A 16,910-nucleotide genomic window follows, 5' to 3' on the forward strand; every position below is an offset into this window, starting at 1 on the left:
CTGTGGACGGGGCAGCACGCAGAGCCACCTGGACACGCCTCCACGTAGGAGCCTTATGGGGGACATGCCGCTGCTTCCGGGAGCTGCTTGAGGTAAACGCCTCCCGAAGCCTGCACCCCTGACCCAACCCCCTGACCCAGCCCTGATCCCCTCTCCGAACCCCTCGGTCCCAGCCCAGAGCACCCTCCTGCACCCCCAACCCCTCATCCCCAGCCCCACCCCAGAGCCTGTACCCCCAGACGGAGCCCTCACCCCCTCCCACACCCCAACCCCCAATTTCGTGAGCATTCACGGCCCGCCATACAATTTCCATACCCAGATGTGGCCCTCGGGCCAAAAAGTTTGCCCACCCCGACTTAGCATGTATGCAGCATCTTCATCTTCAAAGTGCTCTCCTGACAACACCCCATTATCTTATCTTACCATGATGAAACTGAGGCAGAGAAGTTAAATGAGCTGCTCCAGGTCATAGAAGGAACCAGTGGCAGACGTAAGATTAGGACTTGGCTGTTCCTGGCTCCAAATCCTGTGCTCAGACCAAACCTCTGCATCTTACATCGCTACCAGTAAAAGATTCCGTAACTGGAACTTAGGTATTTCCAGGGACAATGCTGGCTAAGGCAGCATAAAGTCAGCGTGCTCACCGATAGCACTGAAGAGCCCAGAGAACTAACAGTAGCAAAAAACATGTATGTCAGTAAACAGATGACTCAGATACAGTGAATGGGAAGGTCCCATTTTTACATGGTTGCTTTTCTGAGGACACTTTCTCTAAGCCTTATCAGCTGTGCTGATTCCAGTGCAGTAAGAACCATAGTAAGCATCATTTCTTTAGTTTTCAGGCTAATTTGTTTTTGCAGAAGAGAGGTACTGTCAGCCCTGGCCAGACATGGCATGATGCAGGCAGGCATTGAACACAGATAATTAAAAAACAAAATCAAAGAACATCCCCACCTTAAAGGTTCCATCTCACCAACAAAATATATAGCAGATCTGCACTGGTCCAAACCATTACTTTCACGGCAAGGACTTGGGGACAAAGCTCCTTAAAACAGTAGTAATCATATTCCACTCATGCTCCATTTTACTGCCAGCTGTAAACCAGCTCCACATGCCTCATGGTTTTGCATCAAAATGTGCACAGACCAAACCCATATCAAAAAGGACAAGGTAGAACCAATTTACAGTTTTGACAGGTCTGTGCACCCGAAGCTGGGCATGCAAGAAATATCCTGACATCTCACTTGGACAGAGGTGAAGGCTTTCCCAGCAGAAGTAGATGCAAAGCCACAGCATTGCCTCAGGAAGACACAATACCACAAGAGGCAATTTTCCTTTAATTTTCAGGTGAATTGTTTTCACAGACATGAGGAACCAACAGCCCTGCCCAGAGCAAGACACTGCATGGGGAGATGCTATGAATGCTCAATCCAGACCTGCAAACCCCTCTTTAAAAGTCTAATTCTAAGTAAAGATCCAGGTTAAGGTAGGTCTGTATTAACTAAAGAACTGGTTTCTTACAACAGTTCTCAGTACTGAGACGCCCTGACCCGGAGTTGAAAACTGTTTAACTTTTCGTACAAATGAGACAAAGCCATTAGCATATCATCAGACACCCACTGCTAACAGCCAATGCCAGCGACTGGTCAAATTCCTAGTGTAGCTGTAGTTTACAGGAACCAAATCTTGTGACTATTTTGAGACACTATGATTCTGGCTGTTCATTACCGCCCTGGGTAACATCTGCGTGACTAAAACTACTCAATAAAAACGGAAATCCAAGACCCACATTGATAAACTCTGGCAAGTCCAATGTAAAAGTATAATTAGGCAGGCCAAAAAAGAACTTGAAGAGCAAGTAGCAAAAGACTCAAAAACTAACAGCAAAAAAAAATGTTTTAAGTACATCAGAAGCAGGAAGCCTGCCAAACAGTCAGTGGGGCCACTGAACAATTGAGATGCTAAAGGAGCACTCAAGTAAGATACGGACATTTCGGAGAAGCTAAATAAATTCTTTGCATCAGTCTTCACTGCAGAGGATGTGAGGGAGAGTCTCACACCCAAGCCATTCATTTTAGGTGTCAACTCTGAGGAACAGTCTCAGATTGAGGTGTCAAGAGAGGTGGTTTTGGAACAAATTGATAAAGTAAAATAGTAATAAGTCGCCAGGACCAGATGGTAATCAGCTAAGAGTTCTGAAGGAACTCAAATATGAAATTGCAGAACTACTAACTGTGGTATGTAACCTATCACTTCAATCAGCCTCTGTACCAGATGACTGGAGGATAGCTAATGTGACACCAATTTTTTAAAAAGTCTCCGGAAGTGATCCTGACAATTACAGGCCGGTAAGCCTAACTTCAGTACCAGCCAAATTGGATGAAACTATAGTAAAGAACAGAATTATCAGAAACATAAATGAACACGATTTGTGGGGGGGAAGTCAACATGGCTTCTATAAAGGGAAATCATGCCTCATCAATTTATTAGAATTCTTTGAGAGGATCAACAAACATGTGGACAAGGGTTATCCAGTGTATTTGGACTTTCAGAAAACCTTTGACAAAGTCCCTCACCAAAGGCTCTTAAGTGTCATGGGATAAGAGGAAAGGTTCTCTCATGGATCAGTAACTAGTTAAAAGACAGGAAACAAAGGGCAGGAATAAATGGTCAGTTTTCACATTGGAAAGGTGAATAGTGCTGTCCCCGAGGCGTGGAGAAAGTGAATAAGGAAGTGTTATTTACCCCTTCACATAACACAAGAACCAGGGGTAACTGAATTAAATTAATAGGCAGCAGGTTTAAAATGAAGCACATGTTGTTTGTTGTAAGAACACTGCAGATTTGACAAAACACAAAGAAGGTACCAATGTGAGATTTCTAAAGATAGCTACAGCACTCGACCCAAGGTTTAAGAATCTGAAGTGCCTTCCAAAATCTGAGAGACGAGGTGTGGAGCTTGCTTTCAGAAGCCTTAAAAGAGCAACACTCTGATGCGGAAACTACAGAACTGAACCACCAAAAAAGAAAATCAACCTTCTGTCGCTGGCATCTGACTCAGATGATGAAAATGAATATGTGTCAGTCTGCACTGCTTTGGATTGTTATCGAGCAGAAGCCGCCATCAGCATGGACGCATGTCGTCTGGAAGGATGGTTGAAGCATAAACCATAAACCATAAATTCATAAACATATGAATCTTTAACTGTATCTGGCACGTAACTATCTTGAGACGTCGGCTACAATAGTGTCATGCAAACATCTGTTCTCACTTTCAGGTGACCTTGTGAACAAGAAGCGGGCAGCATTATCTCCTGCAAATGTAAACAAACTTGTTTGTCTGAGCGATTGGCTGAACAAGAAGTAGGACTGAGTGGACTTGTAGGCTCTAAAGATTTACATTGTTTTATTTTTGAATGCAGTTATTTTTTTGTACATAATTCTACATTTGTAAGTTCAACTTTCATGATAAAGAGATTGCACTACAGTACTTGTATTAGGTGAATTGAAAAATACTATTTCTTTTGTTTTTTACTGTGCAAATATTTGTCATAAAAGATAATAATATAAAGTGAGCACTGTACTCTGCGTGGTAATTGAAATCAATATATTTGAAAATGTAGAAAACATCCAAAAATATTTAAATAAATGGTATTCTATTATTCTTTAACAGTGCGATTAATCACACAATTAATTTTTTAATCGATTGATATCCCTATTGAAAATATAGTTATTAATTCATTTTGCATTCCACTGTCAAGGAAACAACCTTTTGCAGAAGACATGTGGAGAGGTCTATATCTGGTGTTAGTTTCAGGGGTGAGAAGCTGAAAGTAGCACTCTCAAGATGCACCCAAAATCCCAGAGTAGCTGGAGGTTTCTATTTTAATTATTTGATTATCGTTAGACTTCAGAGTTAAACACCCAGATAAGATAAGCCTGGGAAAGTTCACACCTTTCAAAGCTATTATGACTAAAGACCTGCAGACTCCAACAAGCAGCCCTGCATACATTCACATCCAGACTGCTTCATTCACAACTTTATAGGCTAGAAACATGTTTTTCCTGCAGAAACGGATGAGGCGGTCTGGAGTGTGCCAATAATACAGCGTTCCCAGCTGATACCAGCTCAATCCATCCCCAAGCCAGAGAGCTGAGAAGCATTTAAGGCCTAAGACAGGTAAAGTTTCTCAGACAACAAACGTCTTTTCAACGCTGTCTTGACGGAGGCCAAGGTCTCTGGTTTCACCCCCTCTGGACTGATAGGTTGGCAGTGCTGCTGACGGCCATTTTAAGGGGCAGGAATGGCTCATGTTGCTCATCAGAAACCAGTTGGGCCGATAACAGCTGCTGAGGAAGCGTGCATAGAACTGGGAGGGCATGGGGTAAACCTCAGAGCTGTTGGTGGGGATGTGAAGGGTGGAGGCAGCAGTTTGCAAAGGAAGAATAAATGGGGCTGGATATTTACCTGAGGATGAATTTGTGGTTTGTCACAAGTGGCCTCAAAATCCAACACTAAAAAGTAGTGATATCTCTGTGGAGGGAAGGATGACATTGCTGCCATGGACGCGCCAAAGCCGTGGGACGCCAGTTTCCTGTTTACGGTGGAGCCGCACCTCTGGAGAAAGCAAAGTAGGCGGTGGGAGCACAGAGCTTGTCTCACCCTTGGAAGTAAGCTTGGAGGAATCTTTGCTGCTCCAGTATGGAAGAGTGCTACCATTCAACATCCAGAGGCATCTGAAACTTAGAAAGAGAAAGGGGCTTGTGTTACTAATGCGCACACATCTCACTTCTATTGCCATCTCCTCAACCTAGCCATTTTGTAACAGACGCTCTCGTGGCCTTTTGATGAAAGGTTCCACCAAAAAACCCAGGTAATACCGTGACCTATTGCAAATACACTAGACAGCGTCTAGACCCACTAGCAACCTAGAAATTAACCTTTGTGAACAGCTCTGCATTAAGAGGCAGAGACACCACAGTCACTGCTCCAGGGGCCAGATCAGGCATCCACATGCTACAGAACACTATATAGATTGCGTAGGGACTCAGGGGTCTGATGCGAAGCTCACTGAAGTCTGTGGAAAGACCCTTAGTCTCTTGATACATGTACACTGGTAACAGAAGTTGCACATAATAGGAGTCAGGCACAATGAGACAAGTGCAGATGCCATCTGCTTGGCCCCAAGCCCCACAACTAGAGCCAAGCCAGACCCTTCCACTCCCCACGCGTTAGTCAGCTTTTCTCCCCTCTCACCCCCTATGTCAGCCTCTTGATAACATGCTTCCACAGGCCATTCAGCCTGGTTCCTCTCAACAGGGCTCAGGTGCCACACACAATCTCTTGCTCACCAGGTTTTTTTCAGGGTGGGGGAGGGAGGAGTGAAAATCCAAACTGATTAAGTTTAATTCATTCCTCCCTCTCCCCTATAAAAATCCCACCCACTCTTTTATTTTTTATTTATACGCTTATGACTTAAAAACTTTGTGGTAGTTTTACAGATCACTCATCCATAATGTGACCCTCTGGCATCTGGGTTTTTTGATGGGGGAGGAGGGAGGAAGAAGTTTCAAATGATTTCTTTTAAAATAAATGCTGTTCTCCAGGAATGCATGGGTCAGGGACGGGTAAGTCTTTCAACTCTAGGATGCCAGTTCAAAGCCAGCCCAGGTCAGTATTGGCTACCTGGCCTTTCAGTGATTTATTTGAAATCCAGTTCATAGGAGCTGGATCTCAATTGCTCAAAAACCCACCACATCTAGCCCCTAGGTCAGCGACCAAGCATGGAGACTGAACTCAGCTCAGCCCCTACAGACGGCTGGTCCTTCCAGGCAGGGCCAAGACAGTGGTGGGACAGCTACTGGTGTCACTGCCTGTACCACCGCTGTACTGAGCATACAGTTCTCAGTGTGCACAGCACATACAGGGCAGCGCACTCCATGCTTCCAAGGAGCTCACAAGCTAGAATGGATAGAAGACACAGGACAGCAGGTGTCTAGACGCTGGGAGCTGGGAGCGGTACAGACTTCCTTCCTTCCATGCAAGCAGGGATACACGTCTTGCTTTTGTTTAGTTTCTTAGTGCAGCGGAACTAAGCGCAGACTCCCCTGGGTGTGCACACAATGCCTCCGGCACCTGCACGGAGGGCAGGAAGCACCCCTTGGTGAATATGAAGAGTAGCCAGATTTACACGACAAAATAAAAACTGCCTCAAAGAAACCAGAGGACGATCATTCACGAACAACACCGTGGTTATTTGCACAGACAGCAACTGCTCCTTTGTATCTGTTAGTCTATCAGGTAAATAATGCACGTGCCAAAATACACACTTAATGAGGTAATATGCCTTGAAGAACAGCTAAAGCTGTATTTACCTGAGAGACCCAGAGAAACTCAGAAAGACCAGATTAGGAGATAATTGCAGCTGAGCAGGTCATGTGCATTAGGTAAATACACATTTTGTAACCTTCCCTTAGAAGGATTTTGTGTTAAAGAAACACACATGCATACCACAGGTGGAAATCAGAGACTGAAGAGGTTTAATACAGAGTCACTTCCTGCAGTCTGACTTTCGTGGCATAAACTGGTTGTACCTCCCGGCTTTAGCATTTTGAGGGCTGTATATTTTATTAAAGCAGCATTGCAAGCAAGAGTCGCCGGGAAAACTAAAAACCTCAGTTATAAAACCATAATAAAGAGCTGCACTGCAAGCCTCACATTGTATTTATCCTAAAGGTGTTCAGCAAGACCTATCACTTCTCCATCTCGTACTTTTATTGCCATTAATAAATTAATTACAGCCAAGTAGAAATCACTTCCATACACATCTAACCTATCCAGGATAACAGATATTGATGCTTAAGAGCTTCAAAGCTGACAACTGTGGCTCTGAAGGTCTACCAGAGCAGATAAAACACCTTGGAATAAAGCCGCTAATAATTTGTTGTGGTAAAGACTGGTCTTTAGAAAAGAAAACTGAGGGGGGACCTGATCACAGTCTTCAAATAGGCTAAGGGCTGTTATAAAGAGGACAGTGACCAATTGTTCTCCATGTCCACTGCAGGTAGGACAAGAAGTGATGAGCTTCACCTGCAGCCAGGGAGATTTAGGTCAGATAGTAGGAAAAACTTTCTAACTCTCAGGGGAGTTAAGCTCTGGAATAGTTTCCTGGGGAGGCTGCGGAATCCCCATCACGGAAGGTTTTAAGAACAGGTTGGACAGACACCTGTCAGGGATGGTCTAAGTTTACTTGGTCTTGCTCAGCACAGGGGGCTGGATTTCATGACTTGGAAGGCCCTTCCTGCCTGTCCTACATTTCTATGCTTCTATGATTTTACCTACTCTGAAAAGGGAAAAATACAACTGAAGTTAGGGAGGGAGTCGGACAATAGCCCCTTAAATCAAATACATCCAATAACATTATATATATGGCTAGGTAACATTGGGGAAGATCAGTATTTCTCTAATGTATATTAATGTGTAGATACAGCTAAGCACTGAACAGAAGCATGTGAGGGGACATTTTGCTAATCCCCTTGACAGCCAGCACATGACTAGGAACAATCCAATAGCAAACTTTTGCTCTCTGCTTTTTTGGCAAGTGAAGTCTTAACTATAGTATTAGCCAGTCACTACGCTAGACTTCCAGGTATTTTGGGAAGAGACTGTAACGTCTTCCTCGGCGAGTTCAGAGTGTCTCAGAGCATTAGGGAGCTGGTGAGCAGACGCTATTTATTAAAAGCTGTGTAAAGCATTTATGGCTACTACAGAAGATGCAAGACATTACTAATTATCCAATATTTATTCCAACACACAGCAATGCAGATACTCAGTCAGAACACAGCTTTAAAAAGAAAATACAAACCCTACACTACCCTGATCAATTCACGTGTTGAATGATTCAATTTCCAAACCCAAATGAAGTGTGATAAATGTATTTTATGCACACAGGGACAGATTATAATCTCAGACAGTGTCGACTGCCACATCTGGCACTCAATCCAACCAGTTTAATGCTTCCTATTGTCCAGCTACAATTCCTTACACAGATAGATAGATATTAACTGTAATGGGACTGTAAACTATGGCTGGACTTCATGAAGTATTTTGACAGATTGTACACAGACATAGGAAAAAGTTACAGCATTTACATTGGTAACTCGCGATAACATGGGAAATATCCACCTGCAGGGGGCTACAGCTGGGAGATAACATGAGTTTTATAGGCTGTATATTACTGTATGTCACACATCACTTCATTTGCTGTAACCAGTAACTATTGCTTACAAAAAGCTGGAAGTTAGAATAACTGCAGGTCAGACTGTCTCCAGAATGGGATGGGGCAAACCAAAGCCAGTCAGGTTTCTTCCTCATCAGTGTGCCATGCAAATGATGGCAAAGCACCACAGCTGAGCTCTAGAAAGTAAGGAAAGCCAAAAGACAGGCAAGCACCAGCTGTACGGGCTTAGCTGTCAGAGGCCTCACTAAATGTACGGAGAAGAACTTGCACTGGCACCTCTCTCACTTCCGGTCTCAAGATGAATGAATCGGCGGGAACTGCTTATTGGGAACCATAGGCATCCACTAGAGCAGCACTCTTGCATGCGGCCACCAGGGGCTTTTCTCACGGCCACAGTCTCCTGGGTGGAGATTGGGGGTGAGGGAAGCAGGGGCTCCTACCCTGGGGCCACCAGCTGGGAGTGGGCCCTACGCCCCACCCCCTCCCGCAGAGACACAAACGCTGGAGGAGTTAGGCAGCCAGTGAGTTCCCCACTTTCCCAGGGGCAGTGGGGTCATGCTTGGGGCAGTGGGGTCCCGGGGTTTACCCCCTCATCACAGCTGGCCCCTACTGCCTCTCCTGGCCCCCTATTCATTTCCCCCATGACCTCTGGCCCCCCACTGCCTCCCTACCATCTCCCTATCCAGGGCTTAATAAGTCTGCTGTGAAAGTGATATTTGTATGTTTGTTAATATCACTTTTCACAGCAGACTTAGTAGCTAGCAGAGAGGTTGTGAAAAGTGATCTTAACATACAAGTATCACTTTTCACAGCAGCAGACTTACTTGCTAGCAAGTCTAAAAAAAGCAACCAAAAAAGAAAAAGAAACAACAAAAAAGACAAGAATGTGCAAAGCACCTTATTTGTGTTTCTATTCTGCTTAGGTCCAGTAAAGAAGAGAGACAACTGTACCTTTTTTTTTTTTAATTATTGAGTCTATAAAATAAAAAAAATCCTACGTAAATAAATTACAATGATTTGGACGTGTGCATGTGCATATTTATTTGTTTTTCCTAAAGTATTTTAGGAAAAAACTGCCAGAGCGGTCACCAGCAAGAGTTGGTGGCCACACTCTGAGGCCACCAAAAATTTTGTTGTGAGAACCCCTGAGCAGAGGTTCCCAATATTTCTTATTGCATACCCCCTTCCAGATCTACCGGCTGCCCGCATACACCTACCCTTCTCATCACGGATAGTGTGTGTGTTCTTTTTAACACTACCTGTCTTTAGCCATCTGTACATATTTCACCGTTAAGTACAGACAGAGTTATAGCGGGACGTATACAACTGGGAAAAAACCCTACGTTCTGAACTCAGACTGGACAGTTGCTGGGCAACTGAGCCCGCGCTGTACGGTGATTGGAGGTGAGGACTCCGTACGTCAGTGGTACATCTTGAAGTAAATTAACTCCTGTATTTTATAAAACAAATTCTCACCGAGTTTCAAAGCTTCATCCGAGTAGCCTATTATGAAAATGCAATAAAATTAATAAATAATATCCACCACTACACAATTTTTCCCGTGTATCCCCCAGAGATGTCTCCTGTACCCCCAGGGGTACACATACCACAGTATGGGAACCCCTGCGCTAGAGGGATGGGAAACTAACAAACAGTGCCAGTGATGACGTGATCAGGGCACTTTAAGCAACTTTCTCCACTGGTAGTAGAAGTATGAGACCTGATCCCACAAATAAATGCATTGCATATGTATGTACGCCTTGTGGTTTGTAGGATGAATGGCATTCATGCCTGTAACTAATTTGTGCACAGAGAGACAAATTAGTCTATGAATCTTAGCTTTACGGGTTCTTTGTGCATAATACTAATATTTAAATTTTACTAATTAAAACAAATCAAAATCATACAAGGGCAAAATGAGACAATCAGATAATTTCAACAGCCTGCTTTCCGCCCAAGAGCAGACACATTCACTGTTCAGGCTGACAGTCTGGAGTGATAATATAGCCTCAAATTGGGAGAAGGGGGAAGACACGATCTAAGAGCAAGCAAACCCTAGATTTAAGGCAGCAACAGCAGCCCAGATTTAGAACCCAAGAATGGTCACACTTTAGTCAGCATTTAAAGGGACACTTTCAGACCAAACATGGGCCCACGTTTAGATTTAGTACAGAGGTTTCTATCAGATTGAGGCTTACATGTCCATGACTTTTTTTTTTTTTAAGTGAACTTTATGTTTTTTTAAATACCAAGTCTTTTCTTGCAGTGTTTGCAACCCAAATATTGCAACATTTTGGCATGGCCTGAGTTCCAGAAAATTAAAGACTAGAAACAAAAACTAGTGAGTCTAGCGGCACTGTTCAAACTTATTAAAAAAAAGAGTAAATAAATAAAAACACATTAAAATAGTATTCTAAAAGTTATAATGATTTAAAGTGGTGTTAGAAAACCAGGTAAACTGGTTTAATCAATTCATCTGACAGTATCCTTTTACCGTTAATTCAATATATTTTCCTAGTTTAATTCCTTTGGTTTTTGGTTGGGTTTGTTTGTAGCAAACCCACATTCTGGGAAACTTCCAATGTAACTTTCCCAAAGCACTCCCCTGAAATGTCTGTGTAGTGTTCCTATCCGTTACTTGTCACCAATACACTTGAGTATTGAACTATCTATCTTTACAGACCCTCAAGACTGTGCTTAGCCCTTCCCCCATCCCAAAAACCTTACAATCTACAATTAGATGGGACACAAGTGAGAATAACAGTGGAGAGGATGAGGGTTATTCCAGTGAGATCATGTGGTTACTCAGGCATGTGCACATATTGATAGTTCAATTGAAAGAAAATACCATTGTTGACTCACTATGTGTAGGCATTTTGAGCGAAGTGAGTTAAGGAGGGATGTGAAGGAGAGGAATGATTAAAACAGGGAAGGAATTCCATGAGTAGGGAAGCTTTCTCCTATCTAACCACGCTGCTCCTCCCACATTCCTTCAGAGATATGCCGTGCCAAACCACTGCATAGACCATCAGAACTGTTTCCATAGTGATGTCACAGACACAATGTCTTGTGAGATCACAGGGACTGAGGAGGAGGAGCAAAATTCCGAAGAAGAGGACTTCCTGTGGCTAATGCATGGATAATCGGTGTGCTGGGAATGAAACAGGTATCACAGCTTACTTGACATTGCAGTGAAACCTAATCAAGATGCAGCTCTCATCAGACCACTTATCTCAGGGCTGTCCCCTAAGTATTTCCCAAAGATACAGGATACAATTCTGCTCCAACTTTATTAGGCCAACTCTGCTAGGCAGCCAACTTTTGTCAGCTCCTTGAGTGGTCTCTTAAAACAGATTTTACTGTATTTTTAAATTTTCCCCAAGAGCGGCAGTGGCTACACAAATGGATCTCATGCTGAAATCTGCGCGAGTTCTGCACATAGAAGGACAGCAGGACTGCCCCTTAGTGAGAAAGTAGAGGGAGGAAAAAAACCTGAAGTGCATGAGTAGACAGACTGTAAAGCTACAGTGGAAGAATATATTTGGTACTTGGTATAGTGCCTTCATCAGATGACCTCAGTGTGTTCTGTGGAAAGGGCCAAGTTATATTTTTAATTGGGGTCCTTGGGCTGGGTTTATAATTTAAGGCCACATGCAACTCTCAATCCACAGCTGAGCTCCCACCTAAGAGCAATGGAGTTAGCAGAGTTGCTGTTACACATAGCTTAATTCAGTGGAAAGTAAAAATACTAGGCACTTTTAGGACTATGTCTTTTTGCCCTTTGGTTATATGGTACCTGGCAGATGTGATTACCTGATTTGCACACGCAATTGCTGTGATGCAAATCAGGTACACAGTTGTGTACCTAAATTATTTGAAAATCTGGCTCTGTTACTGTCAGGCTCAAGAATTAACACTCAACTGAGACATACAGGATGGTTCACACCTCAACTGTTTAATGCTGTCTACAGTTTGGTGTTGACAATTCTGCATTATTTTCCATTTATTTCACATTTGGGTGGTTCTCTATACAATCATAAAGTCTAGACATTTTTAAAGAAAGTTTGCATTCTGCAGAATCTGAAGGTCATAAGGGCTGGAAGATATTTCAAGAAGGCAGGTAAACCAGAGTTTGTGAAACCACACCAATTCACAATAATCCTGGAAAAAAACCCAGGCAAGGGATAGAGGTACTGCACAGAGAGTTTCCACAGGCAATGAAATCCAGCCACCTCTAGGGTAAAAACAGCAACGCTAACAGTACATAGTTATACTGCCAAGAAATTTAGGACAGGAAGTGAAGAATCGTTATCCAATTGAAAATGCAGGAGAGATTCTGAGACACAATGCAATTACCCAGTTGGAATTTGGCCAACATCATTAACCACTCTATTCTTAGGTTTAAAAAAGAATGTCTCAGAGAATATTTAGTGACTAAAATGGTCCGAGACCTCAGTTTTACCTCTCATCTACAAAACTGCACCCCACTCCCCCAAGTATCACAGCACCCCCAGCACTATGCTGGGGAAATGGTTCAGAACCAACAGAAAGCCTCTTCTATTGAGCTTCTCCAGTACCACCACCTGCAGCAACTATGTGTCCTTCTCACCCAAGAGCAGGCTTGGAAATATGTATATTTGTTTAATGGCCTCGTATGAATATAGTTTATGGTGTCCATTCCCATTCCGATTTAGTTCATGGATCACCATTCCCGTATGCTGTACAGGTTCAGTGCAGTTCATACAAAGGTTATTACTAGATCAAAACAGAGGAAGTGCAAGTGCAAGAACTTTACATGCCAAATGTCTTTCAAAACTTTATTTCCTAGATTAAACAAAGGAAAAATTCAATACCTACTAAAAGTAACACAGCCAAAACAAGATAGGCATTGTAGCAGCTCTAGCAATCCTCCTAAAGGAATCAAGTCCCAGCTAAATATCTTTCATTCAAAACTATGGAAGTAAAGGTCATCTCAATCTGTGTACACTTATTCAGGGACTTCTTTGTTTAGTGTCCAAACTAATTAGCATTTTCTTTTTAATGCAATCGGTTTTAGTCTTCTGACTTTTGGTCAGAATCAAGTCTGGCTACATGCACTTATGAAGCTTTTTTATGAACGCGTGCACACACGCTATTGTACGCAGAACAACCTATGCTTCAGAGAAGCAACTGCCATGAAAAGGGTCTCTCGAGAACAATAGAAGCATTTCATCTACAGTATAAATTAACAGCCTGCAAAATTTCAGTTACAGAGAACCCATCCCAAATTTAACAATTTAAGGTACAAAAGTACATCTGAAGTCACTTCCACCACCCACCTCCACCCTGAAGAGTAACCGTTTGGATTTCTAACACATAGTTTATTTAAGAAGAAACCATTTTTGGTGTGAAATCTTATATGCCAAGTTTACAATGAAAGTGCTATGAAACTCCACAGTATTGCATAGAGCACCAAAACTATTAAGTACCTTAAGTTACCATTCAAAATGGGCAGTTTACAGTGTCTGACAGGACCAACTCCTTTTAGAAATACCACAACCCAAAGCATTTGATTAAAGCCTTCTTTATCTCTTCTGAGCTGAGATATGGTGCAGTTTAACCAATCAGACCAGCCCTTTGTGCTGTGGCCTAAAGAATACCACAGATCTGACTAAACTGAAGCCATCAATCCACTCCAATTCTAAAACCAGAAGTCCAAGAACTAAAGAGAAACCCAAGTCTACATCGGATTTATTTCCTAATAATGCCCCATTGCCACGTAAAGTTACCAGGCATAAGGCTTACAACAGACAGATCATCAGGAAAAAGGCACAATGTCTGTTCATGCTGTTTAAGAGAAACACCTGTGGCACTACAGTAGCAAGAAAAGGGAGGGAGGAGAAATTCCTGAGACCGATCACACAACAAGTACACACACATTGTATTTCTCAACTCTCTCAAATTCACTCCTGAGTTTCAAGCTCTTTCACACTCAGAAGATGTGCAATCAGTGTAATCTCATATATGAAAGTCAAACTATTGACTCCCTCATTCATTCCCTTTCAGAACCTCCAACCCCCCAAAGGAATTTCCAAAATCCCTATTAATATTTCTTGCCCCTTTTAAGTCCATTTCCCATAATACTCAGTTCAGTGGGCAATCAACTTCTGCTGCCCAAAAACTTGACAGTAGTTTATCAAAATCAGACTACAATTTTGGGGAGTGACCACAAGAACCACACTCCGAATAGTTCTACTGAGGAACAAGCAACTGCCCAGGGAGCGGAGACCCAATTTAACACAGAATGGCAACACGGTGAAAGTCACTGGGCCACAATGCTTAACCAGATTCAGAGTTTCTTTCCTTCCTTCCTTACTAGAAGTGGGGCCACATAGGGAGATGAAATACTTAACACACAGCTAGAATGTCCAGTGCATCTGACGAAGTGGGTATTCACCCACGAAAGCTTATGCTCCAATACGTCTGTTAATCTATAAGGTGCCACAGGACTCTCTGTCGCTTTTTACAGATCCAGACTAACACGGCTACCCCTCTGATACAGTTCTGCACACTACTTCTTGGCTGCAGGCTAGCTTCTCACTGCTCGCCTGAGCCATAGGGGAGAGACCTGGCTTTTCCCTCCCTCTTGCCTCTGGGGTGACGGTTACAGATTCCTCTGTCCTTTGCTGCCCATCTTTCCTATCAGCCTGAGATACCCCCACTCCATCCTCCTTTCCCAGCCAGCCCAGCACCACCTCTCCTGACACCCTGCCCCCGCTGAAGCCCCCAAACGCTTCCCATCCCTCCTGCCGCCCAGGCACCCGGCTCCCTATTGCACATAACCTGCTTAACCCCCCACCCCCGCTGCTGCCCGGGCCCAGCCCCCCCCTGCGGGGCACGCCCACCCCCTGCCCGGCTCTAAGCCCCTGCCCAGCCCTGCCCACTGCAGCCTGCCCCACCCCGGCCTGGCTCTGAGCCCGCTCCCAGGCAGCCCCCGCCCCAGCCGTGGGGGTCCCAGCCCCGTCCCCGCCAGGCCCCGGGGGAGCGGCCTCGGCCTGGCCCCGGCCCCTGGGCCCCCAGCCCCTCCCGCGCCAGTGCAGCCCCCTCCCCCTGGCCAGGCCTGCCGGCCCTTGGGGCCCAGGCGGCCGCCGCCCCCCGGCCGGGCCCGGCCCCCCGCGGCCCCCCCTCCCCCGGGGGCAGTCGGGGGGTTTACAGCGGGGGCAACGCCAGCCCTTCCCCCCACACTCGGCACCACGAGTCCCCAAGCCAGCGACTCACCTCCGCGCACTCTGACCCCCGACCCCGTTCTGAGCGGCAGCCCGGCCGGCCAACCGGAGCGGCCGCTCCGCCGCCGGGGGCGGGGCTTCCTCCCCGCCGACCCGGACGCAGGCGCGCGGACGGCTGGCAGCGGGGCGCCCGCCGCGCGGCATCCTGGGGCCTGTAGTCCCGGCCCCCGGCGGGGCGCGCGCGCGCGCGGCTGGGACAGCGGCGGGGCGGGGACCGAGGCTCGACGCCTCCCCTGAGGGGCGCAGGGGCCCAGCCCAGGCCTCGCTGGCGGGGAGGGCCGGCGGCGCGGGGCTGGGGGGCCAGGTCCCGTGGGCGGTGTGGGGCTGATGGCCAGGAATCGGGGTCCCGGCCCTGGGGGGCAGTGGGGCCAGGTCCCGTGGGCGGTGTGGGGCCGATGGCCAGGAATCGGGGTCCTGGGGGGCCGTGGTGCCAGGTCCCGTGGGCGGGGGGGGGCCGATGGCCAGGAATTGGGGTCTGGGGGGCAGTGGGGCCAGGTCCCGTGGGTGGGGGGGGGCGATGGCCAGGAATTGGGGTCCGGGGGGCAGTGGGGCCAGGTCCCGTGGGCGGTGTGGGGCCGATGGCCAGAAATCGGGGTCCCGGCCCTGGGGGGCAGTGGGGCCAGGTCCCGTGGGCGGTGTGGGGCCGATGGCCAGGAATCGGGGTCCTGGGGGGCCGTGGTGCCAGGTCCCGTGGGCGGTGTGGGGCCGATGGCCAGGAATCGGGGTCCTGGGGGGCCGTGGTGCCAGGTCCCGTGGGCGGGGGGGGGCCGATGGCCAGGAATTGGGGTCCGGGGGGCAGTGGGGCCAGGTCCCGTGGGCGGTGTGGGGCCGATGGCCAGAAATCGGGGTCCCGGCCCTGGGGGGCAGTGGGGCCAGGTCCCGTGGGCGGTGTGGGGCCGATGGCCAGGAATCGGGGTCCCGGCCCTGGGGGGCAGTGGGGCCAGGTCCCGTGGGCGATGTGGGGCCGATGGCCAGGAATCGGGGCCCCGGCCATGGGCGGCAGTGGGGCCAGGTCCCGTGGGCGGTGTGGGGCCAATGGCCAGGAATCAGGGCCCCGGTTTTGGGGGTCACTGGCACCATGTATGGGGGCATTGGTGTTGCCAACCCCACGTGTTCAGACACCATGAGACTTTGAATATATGGTCCGTTTCTCTCTCTTTGCCTTCGGGTTCTTGAGCCTTTAGGGTTTTCAAACTTTTCTTTCTCTCACCAGGAGGGCTAGACGCTTACACAAAATCTCCCTCCTGCCCCAGGCCTCCAGCAGGTGGGGGTTTGAGGAAAAGACCAAATATGGCGAGACTCGCCCTAAAATTGTGAGAGTTGGCAACACCGCAGTGCGGCTGGGGGTTGACTCAGGTCCTTGGGGATTAAGGAACCTAGGATTAGACTATGGAAAGTAGTATTG

General features: G+C 46.6%; 1 protein-coding gene across 2 annotated transcripts in view; it reads right to left on the minus strand.

Annotated features, from left to right (window-relative positions):
• Positions 1-15,528, minus strand: part of ERI3 (ERI1 exoribonuclease family member 3) — a 227,623-nt gene extending 212,095 nt beyond the window's left edge. For both annotated transcript variants that reach the window (XM_065409400.1, XM_065409401.1), the window contains exons 1-2: positions 15,498-15,528; positions 4,469-4,737 (exon numbers count right to left, since the gene is read on the minus strand). In XM_065409400.1, coding sequence (XP_065265472.1) covers positions 4,469-4,720 — 252 coding nt within the window. In that variant the 5' untranslated portion in view covers positions 4,721-4,737; positions 15,498-15,528. The remainder of the gene's footprint in view (positions 1-4,468; positions 4,738-15,497) is intronic.
• Positions 15,529-16,910: the final 1,382 nt, after the last annotated feature.

Source organism: Emys orbicularis, chromosome 8, assembly GCF_028017835.1.
Source record: "Emys orbicularis isolate rEmyOrb1 chromosome 8, rEmyOrb1.hap1, whole genome shotgun sequence".
Lineage (NCBI taxonomy): Eukaryota > Metazoa > Chordata > Testudines > Emydidae > Emys > Emys orbicularis.